This window comes from Chaetodon trifascialis, chromosome 1 (assembly GCF_039877785.1).
Source record: "Chaetodon trifascialis isolate fChaTrf1 chromosome 1, fChaTrf1.hap1, whole genome shotgun sequence".
NCBI classification, from domain to species: Eukaryota; Metazoa; Chordata; class Actinopteri; order Chaetodontiformes; family Chaetodontidae; genus Chaetodon; species Chaetodon trifascialis.
The window spans coordinates 15,478,566-15,498,303 of record NC_092056.1 but is presented as its reverse complement, the minus strand read 5'-3'; the positions used below and the strand labels follow the sequence as shown (position 1 = coordinate 15,498,303).

Genomic DNA, 19,738 nt, shown 5'->3' with positions numbered 1-19,738 from the left:
AATGCTTTTGGTTACAAGCATTTTAGGCAGAATTTTAAGTAAAATGTGAATGATTTCACTGTAAATGTTATATAGATCCTAAGAAATGATTCTGGCATTGATTTTTGAGTAGTTAATTTCAGATGGAGTTGATCAGGAGACACCTCCTGCAATAGATTTTGAACTGCAAAAATTGGTGTTGAATGTGCCTGACCGGATGTAAGCAGTGCTGAGAATGCAAATAATGTTTCATGTTAGTCTGTTGCCCCCATGCTTTACTAACCTCATGTCCTAACAGAACAGTCATTCTGTCCTCCATCTGTCCAACAAGCTTGTTCCTTGACCCATCACCTGTTCCTGCCTGCACACCTAATTACCTCATCCAGGCCCAGTACAAACCACTTTCTCCTCTGCAAGATCATCTGACTGCCTTCAAGCTGCTGACTGTAAGCCTGCCTTTAAACCTGAACAAAGGCTATTTTCCTCCTGTCTGCCATTGTCTCCTGAGACTGCTTTGAGGTCAACTTTCTAAGTGTTACCTCACTGTGATGCTAAACACAACACATGGGGGGGGGGGATAATATGTGGCTAAGTTGTTATCTGTGGTATATGTAAATACAGAATGTAGAATTTTAAAGGAAAGGTGGCACAATGTGATATTGAACCTGCTATTGACTTAGTAAAGACATCCATTGTCTACATTCATTTCTTTCGCCATTTTTGTCAGGGTTAGGGTATATTCAGTATATTAACCAATAGTGCCACCTAGTGCATAGCATCTAGTAAGGCGAATGTGTTTCTGGTGGAAGTTAAATCTGAAACATACAATTTAAATGGTGAGTTGAACGTTTTGGTTTAACATAGAGTGAGCAAAACTTAGTTATAGAAAATTCCTTGTTGATTTTGTTTGTCACTTTGTCTTAAAATTTGTGTTGGTTTGGGATTAAATTGGGGTTTGTAAAAATAAGTGTGCTCTAATAAATAATCAAAGGTACCTATGATGTATTCTCATAATATATGTTTTTATTAACTTTTCTTAATGTGCCCTTAATTTGTTATTGTTTTAATTGTTGGTTTATGAGGATACCGTTTGTTGTACTCTTGTAGAGTTGTGTACATAATAATAATATTAAATGAGATACGTAATAATGGAGTTACGCATCAAATTTTGTTCCCACAAGAGTTTAATTAAATGAAATAAAATTACTGTTAAACACACACACACACACACACACACACACACACACACACACACACACACACACACACACACACACACACACACACACACACACACGCGCCCTCAAGCCTCTCGTTGTGTCTCATGGGAGTTGTAGTCCATGGGTGGTGTTCTTGATGAACGTTAACACAATAATCCTTGTTTTATAATTGAAATGATAAAGTTATCAATATTTACCATCACGTACAGTGATAAATGTCTATTTGAGCTGTACTATGGGCAGAGTACTCGAGCGTCCTTGTTTCAGCTTTCCAGAAAGTTTGAGGAAAGAAAGTGTCGCTACGAAAATACGGCTCAGCAGCGGAGCCCGGAAGTAGGGCGGGACCTCGGCGCTTTATAAACATGGCCGTTAAGTCCTTTACAGGATCAGGTCCTGCGTTTGGCTGAATTTGTTAGACTTTCAGGAAGTCGCTGAGGTTAACTAGCACCGTAACAGGTGGATAGAAAATGTAGACACACAACGGGCGCCTCTAAATCATTTTCATAGTTTTACCTCTGCGCGGGGACGGCGGTAATAAACTTCATGTAGTACTTTATGCTAGCTAGCTAGGCAAGCTAACGCCGACGTCTCAACGGTAACTTCTGTCAACTTTTTCAACCAGCCAGCGTAATCTGCTACTTGACTGCTTATCGAAATGAAGGAGTGCCGTCGCTGGCCAGAGCTGTCTCGATGAATATTTTATACACGGACGTCTCGGATTCACTCAGCTAAAAGCTGACCTAAACTTTCTCCAAGGCTCCTTTTTGGGTTGTTTTTTTCCACTGGCAGCAGCCAAGCGCTTGCCAGGCGTCCGTTTAGGAACATCACCGTGAGGGCGGACATAAACAATGTTCTCTGTTAAGCCCATGAAACCAACCTTCAAGTGTTATCTTCCACCTGTACAGGTATGGATTTGCTTGTGACTGTTAACAGCAGAGTTTACTTCACGGTGGGTGGATGGTAGACACCGTGTCAGATAGTTTCTTGATATGATTGAGGCTGGAGTTGTCGTGACTGGGGTGTTGCGGAAGGAAAGTTGGTATGTTATGCGTGATCAAGATTAGAAGAAGAGATAGGTCGAAAGTGAGATGCAATCTGTAAGCAACCCCATTAACTTTCTGCTTAAGTCAGATATTCAAGCATGTAGTTTGGAGATGTACAAAATAATAACAATAATAGAGAGACATTTAATCAGCTTGCTCACTTGATAAGTTAATATGAAGTGTCACTGGTTAGAAGACTTGAGACCTCCTTGGTGAATCTGATACCATTTTAAAAAGACTAATGACTACTCAGCTATGATTTGGCTTCCTCCGTGTGGGTAACTGACTTGCCTTGCTTTGCCTTCTGGTGTATTCACTTCTCCCGACAGCCAGTCAAAAGGTTTTGCTTTGCTTACAGGCGCTGGTGCAACAGCCCAAACAAAACCAGTGTTTGTACGGGCAAGGTCAAGACTTGTGTTGGGAGGTGTTTGCTGGTCGAGAGCACTTTTCTCACCAGCATTTTGTTATTGTCATGAGCAGGCTCTGGTCTTGATGATCACTTAAGAGTTTTGAACTGTGAATCAAAGTTAAACTGATCACTGATATTTTCGTCCAGGTTAATTCTTCCAACCTAGCATTAAATACACATCTACATTTAAATTGCACATTTAGGAGAGAATTTCAGTGAATGGCTTCACCCACATTCTGACACATCCACCCCAAGCACTCTTTAAGCAGAAAGTCAGCACTTTAACCTTATAGTCATTCATTCACTTGAAATTTGTGTGCTGGAGCAGAGCCAACAATGAAAAACATGTGACTTTCGAAATGCTTGTGGGCTGTCACTGTATCTGCAAGTGTGCACAGTATTTGGGGATCCAATATTAATAGCATTAGCTGACTGCTGTGTGTCTTTGGTTCCTTTTACTTTTGTAAACAGCGTGCACCACACTTGTCATCGCTTATTGCATGTACAAACTGTTAATTCTACATTAATTCAACAGAACAAATCATAATGCCTGTGAGGATGTTCAGCATGGTTGTAGGGCAGCCATTGTCTAATTTTTGTTGGAAATTTACAAGCCCTATTGCAAATCTCTTATTTTTTAATCGCTCTACACTTACAAACAATATGTATTTGAGGCTTTGTTTACTTTGGAAAGACACATATGAGTGGTCATTTTCAAGCCCCTCCCTTAATACCACATTATTACCATATTTCATTAACCATCCGATAAGGTAGAATTTAAGTAACTCTGATGTGGTTTATGCTTTTTCTATAGACCGATGTGAAGAAAGCTATTGAACCACCCATTAAAAAGTTGGAGCCTAAGTTACTTCAAGGTAAGTTTATTCTCTGCATTAAGAACAGTTGGCTTAAAAATAGGTTTTACCTGAACAAGACCTGTCTATTTGATTGAAAACAGATCAGGCATTCTTAATGTATTCATTTATTTAGACATTATTTTAATAACTAGACAAAGACTGTATTTACCTTGCATAAGTTGGACTTTATTTGTAATTTTATGTGCTTTTTCTGAAGGTCTGTTGCCGCTTCCGTTTTGTTTTTTTCTTTTTGCTGTTTCTGTGACGTTGCTCTGCTGAAGGTGCCATGCTAAATTAACTTTACTTTCTTACTGTATCCATTTCCTGTGTGCGAAGTGGGAACATCATTAAGTAAGCAGCAGACTTGTATTTAGGCAAAAGACCTAATATGTCAGTGAATAAATGACTAGAAGAAACAACTTGCCCACATTTTTTTGTCATTGATTCAAATGAATAGTCTGGTAAAAATGACAATTAGGCCTGATTATCAGGATAAGTTGTCTTGTTACTCTTGTTTCTGGATTTATTATTAACTTTGAACAACTGTTCAGAAAGGTGTCTGAGTAGTCGGTTCAGACTTAATGTCCATTTTAACACAGTGAGGTGAGGCTGGCAAAAATATGGTAGTAACAAGTAGTAGTAAGTAGTCAGCCCAGTTCTCACTAAAATTTAGATACCTGGGATGGCTCTGAGGCAGCAAACTGGCAATCTTAGCAAAGGCTGTGAGAGTCCAGCAAAACACTTCTAAAATAGAGAATTTGTTGTGTTACTTCCTTTTGAGAGTTTGCATCACTGTCAGTCAGTGTTGCATTTCCTGAGAATGCTGTGTGGCCACAAATTTGGCATGGATGAAGCTAATTTTGTCGAGTCGGATAATAAGTGATCCTGTTTCAGTGTTTAATCAGACTGGTCTAACAAGTATTTCAGCTCAGGCAACCATGTGTCACTCTGTCTCACCCTCGGCTGGTACGAAATCATTTTTATTGTCTTTAACCTTGTCTTATTTCCCATTTTCAGCTTTCTCAACCGGTTAGGCTTTCTTCATACTCAGTAGTAGCTTGTTGTCACTAAGATACAAAACATTTAGATACATGAAGAGCATCTTTGCAGTCAAGGGGAGAGTGACAGTGACACCCCAATTTTACATTCTGCAGCACCACAGCACCATATGTTTAAATTAGCTATTTAGTTTTTAGGATGTTCAGATGTGCAATTCTCTAAAGTCAACAGAGTGAAACATTGTTAAAAGCAAATTAAAACATCAGAAGAAGAAAATGTGAGGAGTTTCCACAGTGTTGTTAATTTATCAGAAACTTCCCTTTTTAAAGAATTTTGCTCCACTTCTCGGTTGTGCCTGTGCCCTCCTCTCTATTTATCCTCACTTCAAGTTTTACCTTCTGAATATCCCTATTTCTTTTTCTGGGCTTCTATAGCAACTGTCATACCTCAGTTTTAAATTAAAATAGCAGTATTTTAATTTAGCAGTATTAAATTAAAATTGCAGTAAATACTATAAATAAATAAATACTATTTACAATTTCTTAAGATGACATTTATTTTTTATTCCACCCTTTTGTATATACTAATTTTTTTGAATTTGCATGTTACACTACTCTACCTGCTTTATTGGTGCTGCTGTAAACTGGAATTTCCCCTTGCGGGACTAATAAAGGAATATTGAATTGATTGAATTGAATTGAACAACATCCTCAGTATCAGCTTTGTACATGATCAGATTTTGGTTCAGTGTCTGACAGCATGACTCTCAGGGTTAGAACTCATTTATTTTCTATAAATATAACACACCAAAATAACCTGCAATTGCTTCTCGAACGTCACTGAGTTTGTCAATCAACAGCAACCTTATTTGAACTATTAGAGTGCAGGTACTGTAACAAGCTTTTAGCTTTAAGCGATCAGTCGGTTTGTGATATTTGCATGAGCTGCAATTGACTGCCCTTTGCACCACATGTCCTCTCAGTCACTTTGGTGTCTCCACCTCTCAGCCATGGGCAGTTAAGTTGGATTTTCTATGTGGAAATCTTATTTCTCTTAATGCATATTTTCCCAATATGCTGGCAAAGCCTTAAAGATCCATTGTGTAGGATTCAGTGGCATCTGGCAGTGAGATTGCATATTGCAACCAATTGAATACCCCTCGCCTCACCCTCTGGCCCTTCTAGATCCAGTTATTGTCCATTCAGGGCTACAAGTCAAACATGATGGTGCAACATGGTGGATTCTGTTAAAGAGCACCCGCTCCCTCTGTAGATATAAAGAGCTCATTCTAAGGTAACGAAAACTGATTATACACCTATTATACAACTATGAATATTAAACATCAATTTCTGCCTCATAATCCCTCACAGTGGTCCTTTAAGTGTAGCCTGTTCATTAACTGGAGCAGCAGGAAAGCCTTCAATGATTTATTGTGGTTTCCATCTGAGCAGTTGACATGCTAACCTCATGGGAGTGGCTCGACACACCCTTTGCAGAGTGTTACATTGTGTGTTGCTTGGAGTAAATATACAGTACGGCGATGTCTTCTGTAAAAGTAAGAGAACATTTAAGCTTTAAATTAGGTGTAAGTTCTATATCTTTTTGCAGTCTCTTTAGAGCCGTGTCTGCTGTACTTAAGTGATGTGTGTTTTACTGAGGCAGGGGCTGACATTAGAATTTTAATTGGTTTCTCGTTAATTACCTGGTAAAACAGATTTTCCAGGAAGCACTGCTGCTCGCTTTTTTCCCCATCTTGATTTTTAGAGCCAATCAGACGAACAGGTTTCAGGAACAGCTTACTGTACGTTTGCTGCATGCTGCTCTGCTGTCCTTTGATGTGACTGTCTGTTGGACTCCACCCTGCTGCCCCAATTCTCATCTTAAAAAAAAAAAAAAAAAAAAAAAAAAAAACCCTAAGGAAAAATTATATAGCCGCATTCTTGCCTAATCATTAATCATTTTGCGATCATGTTAAGAGGCAACGGTCATGTTACTTATAAGCAATACTATATGGAAAGCTGCCCTTGTTAGCCTAAAGCCACAATAAAATCTATAATGTGACTTGCATGTGGCTGAATGGACGGGGCTGCTATCCCGCTTGTCATCACAGAAGCTTTGCATGTGTGTGAGGCCGTTTGGCCTTTCTCTGACCAATAGAAACCTTGAGTAAAGTAGCTTCAGCTTTTTAAAAGCATTTAGGTTTTGATTTTGCGGCACAGCTTTTCAGAGCCTCTTGCACTGCTGCTCTTACAGAAAAGCATGCGAGATGAGATGTGTGTCTGTCATAGGCTTGAAATCATTTGTTTTGCAGTAAGTGGTTAATTAAAAGTTTATTTTTCTGAAAACATTGGACATCTTAGCATATTTATACACGTACATATTAGTAATTGGATGCCAGTGGGATTTCATTATTTAAATGAGTTCAATGGTAGACATCTTACTTAATAATTGATCTTCCTTTTCTTGTAATCTTCACTCTCTGTATTCTTTCTTCCTGTCAACTGTAGGTTTCACACTCATGCTCTTTTTTTTTTTTCCCTCTCACTTGTTTGTCACCAGGGGAGATCGTAGTTAATGAGGTGAACTTTGTGAGGAAATGCATCAGCACTGAAAACAGCCAGGATGACCTTTGGGGGAAGTTGATATGCACCAACTTTAAGGTCTCCTTCATCCCTCAAGATGCCCCATCTAAGCAGGTATTTGTGTAGACTGACACTGACTTTAAAGCAGGCAGACTGTGCCATTTATTTCTAATGTTGGTTTGATGTTCTGTCATAGGTGCAGTTCTTAAAAATGTTGACTTATCACAATTGAAACAAAGAGAGGCCTCTCATAGCTTTCAGTTTTCTATTTGTGAAATCTACTGGTGCCACCGGCATACTGCTGGAGAGCTTAAATGCTCGTATTTTCACAGCCTTGTTTGTATGTGCAGTCCATCTGGCAAGGAGGAAGGAAAACTTGTGTCCTTTCCCCTTTCCTGCACTACATTGTCAGTGATATCGCACAAGAAGTGAGAGAATAGACGTCATATCCAGCTATGTGGCAGATTGTTGCCATAATAACAGAAGGGAACTTGATCGTAGCTGGGTCTGAGGGGATCAGCTTGATCTACCCACTGGTGCTTGAGACAGTATTTCAGTGAGTTATGGGTGTAATATAATGTCTACAGGGTTCAGGATGTCAAACAGACTTTTTTGATTGTTTGCCTTTACCACAGAAGTCCAAGTTGTCCCACCTCCTGCTTGGAGAGCACGACATCCCCCTCACCTGTCTGGAGCAAGTAGTAACAGGTATGTCTAGTGCCAACATTTGTAAAATAATGTTTGTATTCTGCAGGTGCAGGTTTTCCTGGAAAATTAATAATTTTGTCTAATTAATAGCCAGAATAGCCCAAACTGTTTCAGCAGTACACGTAGCATCCTCACCCAGTAATTTTACTAGAGTGATCTACAGTGAGAATCAGAGTTGGATGGGCCCCTCATTAATCTTTGACAGCTTGGGTGACTGGTCTCGCTTGTTGTTCTCTCCCGGTCAGCAATCTGATAACAAGTGATGTCACAGCTAAAGCAGTGATTAGTGGCAGTGCAGCCGGGCTGGGATTAACCTTGTTTATATATCTCATAGCTGTTGATTGCTGACACGGCAAGGGCAACTGCCCAGAGCAAGGTTTGTTGTGTTAGCAGCTCGTTTCTGGCCCGTTTGAACTGGACTACTAAAGACAACATTATCATTATGGGATTTACAAGTACGAGAACATTTAGACTGGCATAAGGCCCTTGCTGGGTAATATCAATAATATAAAGTATCAGCATGTTTTGTCTGTATTGAATCAGTGATAAGTGATATTTTGGGCATGGCTGCTTGTGCTTTCACACAGTCTATTCCAGGGTCCATTCACACCAGGAATTAAAACTTGATCTGTAATGACATACTGTATGTTAAGGTCAAGATCCTGTGTTACTGCTCTGTGTTAAATGCAGCACTGTTCTTACAGCTGTCATTCAAACATGACGTACTGATGGATAAATTACATTACACACAAAGCTGATTCCCAAAAGGTTGGGATCTTTGTATACAGAATGTAATCATTTGCACATCATTTTTTATTCATTTAATGTTCAAACTGATAAACTTAGTTGTTTTTTGTAAGTATAAACTCATTCTGAATATGCTTGCAACATGTTCCAAAAGAGTGGTAGTCCTATTTTGTGTTTGTTCCTTTCAGTAAATGATACAAAGGGTAAGAAGAAAGTATTGGGGTCAAACCAAAAGCTGAAGTTCAACCCGACAGAGCTCATCCTCTACTGCAAAGACTTGCGCATCATACGGTTCTGCTTTCACGAGGCTGGGCCTGAGAGTGCCAAAAAGGTGAGTGGTACTTCCCAGTTAGGTTTTTTTTTTTTTTTTTTTAAATCAAATAACAATAGTCATTTCATGGTCTTTGTAGAGAGGCTGTTAAAAATATCAGATCAATGCTTGTCAGATTCCCACCAACTTGAGGTCAGCAGCTTAAGGATACTAAAGCCACCATGTGTGAAGATTGAAACTTTCTCATTTCTCAGTTGGCGCCCTCAGTGGAAGAAATGCATGTTACAATCCCATTTCTCCCATGGGCCTGACCTGGGGACACTGAGATGAGTGAGCTAAATGCAAAGGAAAACTTAATATGACAATAGTTTGAGAGGGTCGCTGAAACAGTCACACAGTGGCTTTTACTTGTCTCTTCAAGCCACCCCTCCAAATGACTAATTGCTCGGTATTAAGCATTCCCCTTTTCTCAGTTTCCCTTGTCCATTTCACTGTCAGTTGTTGCTGACTAAACTTTTCCTTTCCTGGCTGTGTGAGCTCACTACACACACACACACACACACACACACACACACACACACACACACACACACACACACACACACACACACACACACACACACACACACACACACACACACGCTACCCTCCATCTAAACAGAAGTGACTAACTTTTCAAAAAGCATTTTCATCGTGGCCATTAGCCAAACAATGAATAACAGACATTGAGAACAATGCTCATTCAAGGCAAAGGAAGCTGAGACTGATCCTGATTGTAGGAAGGCCTGGCAGCATGACTCTGACTCATCTCCTGCTCAGAGAGATTGAATGGACAGATGTTTAATCAGGAAAATTGGAACTATGTTGGGGGACCTGTAACTCAGTGGAATTACCAGTTTTTGTATTGATATGATCTTTTTCATATTTTGGGAATGTCTTGTAGTGTTTTCAGAAGATAGTTGCACACAGGTGACATGAAAGGAAATCCTTATAAAACAGTTACAGTGACCAACCATGTGGGGATATTCAATTTAAATTCAGCTAAATGAATTTTCTAAGCAGAGAAACTGGGGCCAGTCAACTGGAAAGTAGCCTTAAAGGCCAGGAAAACAAGCAGACGTACTTGTTTAGTAGGTTGAGCTGTTTTCACGTTGGAAAGAACCTGACAGGCCGTTTGGAGCATGTGACTGACTCAAAACATGCCCGACCGTGTGTTGTACCAACATTCAGCACTCTCACACTCTGTACGTACAGATGTTGTGTTAAAAACACTGTGTATCTGGAGTTGTAGCGGTCCTGAACATAAATGTGCATTTGTGAATTATGTGCACAAAGCTCTTCAGGAGCTCTCGGCTCCCTGCAGCTTCACTGCACGGCCCATGAGAGTTATGCAGCTGTATGTCACTTTACAGCGTGTCAGTGAAATGTACATGAATGTGAATGTACGCAGTTGCATGTCTGATCTCCTCCCATGTCATCTGGGAGCAATTTTTGTGTAGGTTTTGGAGTACTTGGAACTCCACAGCACATACCAGCAGCACATTTGGCTAACAGCATGACAGTATCACACTGCAGTGAAGAGCCCTCTGGCCAGTGTTACGAGTCCCCTATTTAATTTATTTTAGAATGCATTATTCAGCTTATTTTATGTACTGTGCTGCATACTACAGCATGTGGAGAGTTGATTATGTGTAGAGTGCTGAAATAGAAATGAGTCTGCCCTCCCTCACTTCTTGTGAGTTTATTTATGGACACCATGTATGTAATTACAGTGTGAACCTAAAACAGAGCTCAGTTTTTTTTTTCTTTGTGACATATGGAATTAAGCCAACCTATAATAGCTTATTTTGCCATAGGAAATTACAGAGTCAGGAGCAGCCTCGTCCACACACACACTTTTTCTGTGTCCTCTCGTGTTATTCACAGCTTTACTACTGAATGGACTGCTTTGTTTGACTCCAGTGGAGCCAGAGAGATTCAGTCCTGTAACCCAGAGCGGTGGGCTGTCAGTTAAACATTTGCCCTCCTGGGTTTCACTTGTTCTCGTGTTTGTATGGTTACAGAACATGCCTCAGAGTTCACTTTAGCACCGTGAGTGAACCTGAATTGGGAAGCTGATTGATTGTAATGAAACCTGATCTGCGTTGATAATGTTTAATAGAGTCCACCATTCAGCAGTACTTCTGTTTACAGCATGTCCCATAGAAGTGCTTTTCTTTTCATTCTAGGTTTGTCTTGCTATTGCCCACTATTCCCATCCAGCTGATCTTCAACTGCTGTTTGGCTTTGAGTATCAAGGGCGGCGTTACCATGAATCTAAAGGTACACATATACATATATTTTGGGGGAGGAAAGTGTTAACCTGTGTGTACATATATATATATATATATATACATATATATATATATATATATATATATACATATATATATATATATACATATATATATATATATATATACATATATATATATATATATATATATATATATATATATATATATATATATATATATACATATATATATATATATATATATATATATATATATATATATATATATATACATATATATATATATATATATATATATATATATATATATATATATATATATATATATATATATATATATATATATATATATAAATTAAAATTTTGACAAAGCAGGTTTAATTTATCTACATTATGGACAAGAAATTATCTCAAAATGTATCTGTGTTTCCAGGGGAGCGAGTCAATGGGTCCGCCCCTCGAGGAGGATTACAGACCCCCATTTTTGACCGCCCGTCAGACTGGGATCGGGAGATCAAGAGAACAGGGGCATCAGAGTGGAGGGTGTGCTCCATCAACGAGAGCTATGCCATCTCACCAAGGTTTTCAGCTCATGTTGTTTGTTGTATGCGATTTATGATGGGTGCCGTAGGCCGAGCACGTCTGTAGCTCCAACAGTTGGTCCTTGTTCTTTCGAATATTCTATATTTCACCCTTTACTCATGCTTGGTGTGTTTTGGAAAGGCAGTATATTTACACTGTAAGTGTTTTTACTTGCTTCATGAGAGACTTAAAGGAAAAAAAACTTTGTGAATGTCTCAGAGGAACATGCAAGTCTATTTTGGACAATATGTCCCATTCATCTGAGTTCAGTGGTGACATCATGGTGGGTTTCAAAGGAGGATTGTGCAGTGTCTTATGTGGAATTTGAGAAAAGGCTTGTAATTGCTTAATAGCAGCTTGCACCAAACTGAACACATCACATGAGGCTAAAACAATACTTACAGCACTCCCTGATTCAGTTTTCCCTCAATCAAAGGAAAAACCTCACCGCTAAAGATACTCACCAGATGAGATATTTGGGATAGACACAGCAAAACAAATCCAGTGCGAACAAGTTATTTACTGTTGGTACATCAGTACTGTATCATGGTGTATCAACATGAGGCAAGACAGTTGGCTTATTTCAAAAAGAAAAGCCTTCATTTTCTTTTTTAGGATGTCACTTTCTGACTATAAAAGAGGAAGTTGCGGAGAACGCTGAAATATGTTTCCCTGCTTTTTTTCCCACTTTTTTAAATGGCGTCTTGTGTTTGGTTCTTGTGTAACACCAGTCTTTCTCTAACCCTACTTTTTAGTCTTCCAGAGTACGTTGTGGTCCCGGTTTCTCTGGCTGATCAGGATCTGAAGCAGTACTCCATATTCTTCACTGATCAGCGAATCCCGGTGAGTACTTATGCACATTTTAGAATCACAGATGGAGTCATTTGTAATCATTATCTGCTGGTTCCATGCAGCATCCATCCATTTTCTCTCTGACCCGTGTCTTATTTATCTGCGTTGTAGCTCTGGTGCTGGAATCACCCAAACGGAAGTGCTCTTGTGCGCATGACCAGCATAAGTGACCCATTACAGCAGAGGAAGATTGATCAGAGGTACAACAGAGTCCTCCCCTTCATTCTGACTCACAACGTGTGTTAAATATGTTGATTGCACTGAAGCAGCCAACAGTTGATGATTGTCATAGTTTCATTCTAAATGTGTATTTTATTGTCTAGGACTTTGGTAATTAAGCTGTTTATGCTGATGTACTAGTGGTGTATACCTTATGTTGCTCCCGCTGTTTTATGACATCTCTAACCCAGTCATCTTTGTCGGTCTTGTGTTGCGGCAGGGTCTTCACTGCCATCACAAAGAGCCACCCACAGCGCAGTGAAGTCGTCAAGTCTGATCTAGACAAGTGTCTCCCGAACATCCAGGACATCCAGAGTGCCTTTGTCAAAGTCAGGCAGATCTGTGTCATAGGTGAGTGGGTGAGATGACCACTGTGTGAAGTACATCTTATTACGCAGGGGTTGCTTGACATTCTTGTGTATGGTTTCATAGGCGTGCAAGTGTTTGACTGTTTTGATTATGTGCAGATCCTTTTGAGGAGTCAGAGGAGAGGTGGCTTTCATCGATTGAAAACTCCCGTTGGCTGGAGTACGTCAGGTATGCAAACAACCTGACTCAGCATGGTAGCTCTCCAGATTTGATTTGCTGGCCTTCACAATGTCTGTGTGACCCTCATCAATGCATGTTTTGTATTGTTTGTTTTTTGTTTTAATTGTTGTGTACAGTTATTAATGTTGTATCTGTGGAAGCACATTGTGTGTCTGTAATATTCCTATATATTTTATGTAAATATATCCTCAGCATGATTATTTAGCTTTGAAATTTATGGTCTCACAGGCAGCAGCTGGCTTCTATCATCTGCTTGCCTGGCCAGTAATTAGTCCACAAGCACAAAAATAACTAAAAAATAATAATGTCTCTATCTTGTTCATGTCTGCTTTTCTTCGGCTTATATTTATGTTGTGGTTGTGACTGAAGGGCCTTCCTGAAACACTCCGCTGAGATGGTGTATCACCTGGATGGAAAGAATTCCTCAGTCATCCTTCAAGGTGAAACTCTCTGTCACAGCTGTCTTAATTCCTCACCACTTCCTGCACAATGAACTTTACTTTTTAACTGTATAAGTCCATCATTTCTGATATTGTACTAACATTTGTCTTCAAACACATGTTGCACACAAGTTATTGTGAGAATTGGTATCAGTTTAATATTATACCCATCAAAGTGATGTTCAAGATGCTTTCTTTGCAGACAGCTTGTTGAAGCTTTTCTTTTTTGTTACAGAGGAAGAAGACAGAGACCTGAGCTGTGTGGTGTCCTCCTTGGTGCAGCTCATGTTGGACCCTCATTATCGCAGCCTCATTGGCTTTCAGAGCTTGGTGCAGAAGGAGTGGGTGATGGCTGGCCATCGTTTCTTGGACAGATGCAACCACTTGAAGAAGAATGAGAAAGAGGAGGTATTTGTCTGACTGTAAATACCTCAGTCCCAGATCTGTTTGATATGCCAAGGCACTTATTATTCTATTTGTTTATTTCTCTGTTTTTCTCTGGATCAAAGTCTCCACTGTTCACACTCTTCCTGGACTGCGTGTGGCAGATGATGAACCAGTACCCAGCAGCATTTGAGTTCACTGAGGCGTATCTGACAGTACTGAGTGATAGTATGTGGGTCCCACTCTTCAGTACTTTCCTCTTCAATTCTTCCAAACAGCGTGCTCAGCACTTGATGGTGAGTGGCACATACATATTATTGTATATTGTTTTTACAACCCCGATTCCAAAAAAAGTTGGGGCGTTGTGTAAAACTGAAATGAGAACAGAATGCAATCATTTGCAAATGAACTGTTTGGCAGTGTTCCCGAGCCCACATAATAACATCCTTTATACAATCATGTGTTCACAAAGTGGGGCTTCCTTAGAAGTTAAACAGGACATTAGATCAGTCAATGTTCACCTGTAAAAATCCATACATGTTTGTGTCAGTGGTCCAACAATACAGCACACACGTTATAATTCCAGGTGATCGTGTTTAACAAATCACCTTGTTTTTGTGGTAAAATTTCATGTCAAAGACTGTAATTTCCTTCTGTGTGTGTCAGATAATTGACCGGAAAGAGTGCAATGTAATGCACACAGATAAGAAAATGTGTAGCTTGTGGCCAAGTAACCGATAAATTTGACAAAGACAAATTATGGCAGTTGTAGGTTTTTTTTGTTTACCTTCACTGATTGATGTCTCAGACTGGAAGATTTTTTTCGTGGTGTACAGTAATCTTTTCTATGCACGGCATATGAATAACATTGTGTTTACTCCACAGGACTTTGCCAAGAATAAAGCCATCCCTCAAGGAGAAGACCAGGTTGTTTATTTCCCTCCTGTTTGGAACTGGTCTCAGCAGTTCTCCACCAAAGACCAAACCCTCTTTAACAACCCCATGTATGTAGGCAAAGGAGCTGCCTGTGTTCAGAATGGAGAAGTGAAAACCTTCACACGCACAAAGGTACATGAGACACCGTTTCTAAGTTTATAGGAATCGCAGTAGCACGTTGTTTGTTTGCTCTCTTCTTTTACTACCATGGATATATAACAAACTGTTTTAATCTTACTTTGATGACTGTCAGCACTGCTGAATGACAGACAAAAGGAATTTATTCAAGCAGGAAAAATATTGAGTAGTTTTCAGGCTTTGTTTGCAGAGTCTGTGCTTTCCTTGTCTTTTGTAGGAGAGGTATCCCAGCCACCTCTGTCGCTGTTTCTGTTTAGTTTTAAGGTGCTCACCGCTCCTGTTTTCAAGTCCAATTAGGATCAGTAATGATAGTATGATAGGTATTTTCAAAATAGGTCACCTAAATCGTGGTCGGTAGGCAGGTAATACTATTGTGGTATGCATTTGGCTAATATTCACATGGGTGGAGTAAATGTTTAACATGAGCAATCCGCCCAGTCAGCACTTTGGTTTATTGCTGTGTGTTGTTTTTGTGTCATCAGCTCCTTCAGAATTGGCACAGAAGGTGAAGTATCATGTGGAAAGCAAATGATTGTTTTTTTTGCACTAACTGAGAATCTGACACGAGTGAGCTTTGGTTGTCCAGCCGGCTGCTGTTTATCATGTTTATTGAACATCAGTTAACTGTGTCCTTCCTCCAGCAGAAAGCCTACAGCTCCACTTTGCGAGGAACGTCTGCATCTCTGCGTAATGGACTGAAAGGTGGAGAGGATACGTTGCCCCGACGGGGCTCTCTGTTGTCAGAGCTGAGACCTGATTTCTCACCCATGAAAGACGAAAGCCCATCAGAGCGCTTCTTCAGGGACTGGTTCTCTCGACCTGCGGACCAGCAGGGCGTCCTGATTCCCCTGCTCATGCCCTCACACCTGGCTCTCTGGAAGCTCTTCTTTCTGCGCTGGGTTCCTGAAGCCTGCATTCCCAAAGGAGGCTCCATCACTGCCTACCACAAGCTCTCCCAACTGGTCGATGAAATTGAGATACTACAGAGCCAGCTCAGGCAGTATAAGGGACCCAGTCCAGGCAGCACACCACTCCCCAGCCCAAGTGGACCCCCTTCAGACCAAAGGAGGATGTATTTTAAGGCCAGTTCCCCAAATAACCCCCCGACACCCCCAGACTTTCTTACGTCTTCATTTCCTTTCACCCCAGTGGGAAACCTTTGCCGCCGCGGTATCCATGGGACTCCCATTAGCAAATTTCTGAACGGGGCGAGGATCTGGCTCTCCACAGAGACTCTTGCTAATGACACTCTCTGAGGCTCTTGCGCTCACTTTTGTGAGCTCCGTACAGGCTTATGTAACAATTAATCATCTTATTTTCTATTACCTCTTTCTTAAATACCAAGAAGGAAAATGAGAAATGGAGAACTTTAACTTTGGACTTCTGATTTTAAATAATTTATAAGCTAGAATTTGCACCATTGATGCTGCATTGAAATCTGAGGCAGTTTCTAAACTGAAGAGTCATCTTCAGCCCTGAATCATCATTTTCCATCACAGCTGAGGAATTCTGTTTAACTGAGGCACATCCTACTTATTGACCAGTGAGCTGTTACTGTGAGGTCTCCCCTGACTGTGAAAAATTAGCATACTTAATGCATTTTTATAATAGATCTATTTTCTTATCTACTTAGGTCTTAGCTTTGGTCTTTCTCAAGATTGAGCTACGCTAACTGCTCTTTATTGCTGAGCATACTGTATCAACCACACAAAGGGTGCTTTCAGAGATTTTAATATAGATTTGAAATGAGGTTGAGAGCCCCCTCTTCAGGATTTACCAGTGATTTACTGCAAGTTTTAAAGCAATAATTGAAGATTCACTCGGTGTGTATGTAGCAGCGCTGTCAGTTTGCTTCCCCACTGTAATGGAATTGAAACTTTTAATTCAATAGGAATGCTTAAAATTAGACAAAGCCCCTTTTTACTGCAGCAGCGATGATGCTTTTCACTGAACACTGATTTCCAAGTACTCGATTTGTTTGTACCTTCCAGGAAACGTAACAGAAGATATTATAATTTTTTAGCGAGTTTTATTTCAGAAAGAGGAACAGAAAATAACACTGCTAACGTACTTTTACTATGTGGTAAAACAAAGAAGATCTGGTCTGGTTGAATGTAATGGGGCGTGTGTGCTTTTTTTGTTTTTTTTGTTTTGTTTTTTGTTTTTGGTTGTTGCACAAACTTAATGCTATTTGCTCCAAGTGCCCATATTTTAATGGCCGTGTTGGTTTCACTGTAAGTAGCAAATAGTGTGATTTCAGGGTTTGTAGATTTACTCTATTTTTGAAGCAGAGAAAATGGCCTATATTTCTAGATTCATAAAGCAGATGATACTTAAAGGGGAAGTGGACGACTTCAATCTGTGGTAGACATTTCCTCTTCTCTTCTGAGGGGGTTTGCAAAACTTTAAAAGAGGCCTTCTGGCAAGGCACTGAGGAGAAACTATTCAGATCAACAGTAGCTGAATAGGTGGATGTTTGAAATCAAAGGGACAGACGAGGGCTTTGACTCAAACCAGTCTCTACTTTAGCATGGAATGAGTTGGACTTCAGGTGCTGAAGTTTCTGATCCAATGAACCTGACAGTGATGGGTCAATGACAAGTGACAAAACATCAGCAGTACATCACCTGGATAGCAAGTGTCATAAAAGCACCACGTGTGTAATTTTGACATTTCAAAATAAGATGACAATGAAAGTCAGATTCAGCTATAACCACCGAGCAGACACTGTTTAAAGCCTGTTGTTTTCTACAGAGGGAAAATGAGTGAAGGAACGAATGCTACGAATACGAGCTGCACACACTGATAAACATACTGTATGTAGCCATAACAATACTTACATTTGTACTAACATTTGTTCTTGTTTTGGTCCAGATAATTCTGCTCTGTATAGAGGAATAATATGGTAGAAAACAAGCAGTGACACGATAATTTTCTAGAGAGCGACTTCCAGTGTGCTGCAAAGATTTTGACATGAGGACACCCAGAAGTTTACTACCTGCTGAACTAGAGACTGGTTTGATACACAACAGGGGAGATGGATCAGCCATCCAGTGCCTCTTTAAAACTGGTGACAAACTAGCACTGTGTAATAGCTGAAATGTCTTAACATAACAGTACAGCATTTATTCTAAAAGCCCTTTGCATTATTAAATAGATCACCACTGGACAAACTCAGTATCTGTCCTATTATGCAGGCGCATTGATCCTTAGATGTTAGAATAACCAGTTTCAGCAGATAAACTTGTGACTCTTCAGCAATAACTAGTTCAGGTGTTTTTGGATATAGATGTATATAGTGTGAGTGCAGAACCTGCTCTCCCAAATGCTATTAATTGCACATTTTACTCAATATATAGGATAGTTTGTTTTAAGGTGGTTGTTGAATATCATTTTGGCAAATATTATAAATACTGTATATGCTTGAAATCTTCCAATTAATATTTTTTGATTAATGGTACTAAATATCTTTTATCCTTGATTTAGTCTTTATATTTTCTGGAGAGATATTTATATGCTGTGTTTTTTTCCACTAATTCACATCATTGCACTCTGCTGTAATTGCATGATGATTGTGCTCCAGCTGTGGCACGGTTTGATATTAATTAGCAGTAGATGTATTTATTCAGTTATGCAAATTTTCTCTGAGAGGGATGCAACTGCTACTGTACATCCCCTGTGCCTTTTTGGGAAGATTTACCATTTTTGTAACTATATTCTCAACCTGTTGACTTATTTTAGTTTTCTAAAACTGTTATTTTATCAATTCTGTAAATCTAGTTAAATTCCGAGGTACTGCACTGAAGCTGTTTTTTCCTAACAGAAAATAAGGCTCAAATGTGTACCAGTAACCAATCATTACATTATTTTTCAGATGAATGTGCTGTCTGGCTTTTATTTCTCCCGGTTGTCTCATGAAAACAAACCCAAGCTTGGACAAGAATCCACTAAGTTTGTCTGTTAGCCTCAGGCAGTAGAACTCACCCTCTGCGTATGACAAATGATTTGAAAAATATGCCCAAATCCCCGTCACACAAAGCTTGTAAAATTAGAGGAGATGGGTAATAATCCATTCCTGCCAAGTGAAGAAAACACAGCTGTTGCTTCCAAGTTCATCTGCTGAATAACAGCAGACATCTTCACAAGATTCCTGGTACCAAGTGACAGTCAATAACCATGATCAATACCGCCTGTCTACCAAGAGTTTGTGCCGGCAATTCTCTTTAAAACCCAGTGAAGAGCAGTAATTCATCCTGGGGCGAGGAAATGTCCATACGAAAAACAGCCAGGAGACATGATCTCCAAAGGCTGGATGATATGAGTCATGCACAGGTAAGGTTTGTGAGGTTAAGTACAAAGCACTTAACGGGACACTTACTTATGTAGCATCTTCAGAAAAGAAACTATACACTGCTAAAAAAAAGTAAGGGAACTCTTAATCATCACAGTATAAAACCAAGTCAGTTAAACCTCAGGGATCAATCTGTCCATTCAGGAAGCACAAGCGATTGTGAGTCAGTTCCACCT

The 19,738-nt window shown here is 39.7% G+C and overlaps 1 protein-coding gene across 2 annotated transcripts; it reads left to right on the top strand.

The window, feature by feature from the left end:
- Positions 1-1,555: 1,555 nt before the first annotated feature.
- On the top strand, positions 1,556-19,082 carry mtmr10 (myotubularin related protein 10). 2 transcript variants are annotated; one of them, XM_070965881.1, is made up of 16 exons: positions 1,556-2,104; positions 3,466-3,526; positions 7,067-7,203; positions 7,725-7,797; positions 8,733-8,875; positions 11,044-11,137; positions 11,545-11,692; positions 12,449-12,536; positions 12,657-12,745; positions 12,985-13,115; positions 13,232-13,301; positions 13,683-13,753; positions 13,989-14,161; positions 14,263-14,433; positions 15,023-15,205; positions 15,856-19,082. In XM_070965881.1, the coding sequence occupies exons 1-16, from the start codon at positions 2,048-2,050 to the stop codon at positions 16,465-16,467; spliced, it is 2,301 nt and encodes a 766-aa protein (XP_070821982.1). In that variant the 5' UTR covers positions 1,556-2,047; the 3' UTR covers positions 16,468-19,082. The 2 variants fall into 2 exon arrangements, with proteins under 2 accessions (XP_070821982.1, XP_070821972.1); XM_070965871.1 differs by having other exon boundaries at positions 1,921-2,104; positions 15,853-19,082.
- Positions 19,083-19,738: the final 656 nt, after the last annotated feature.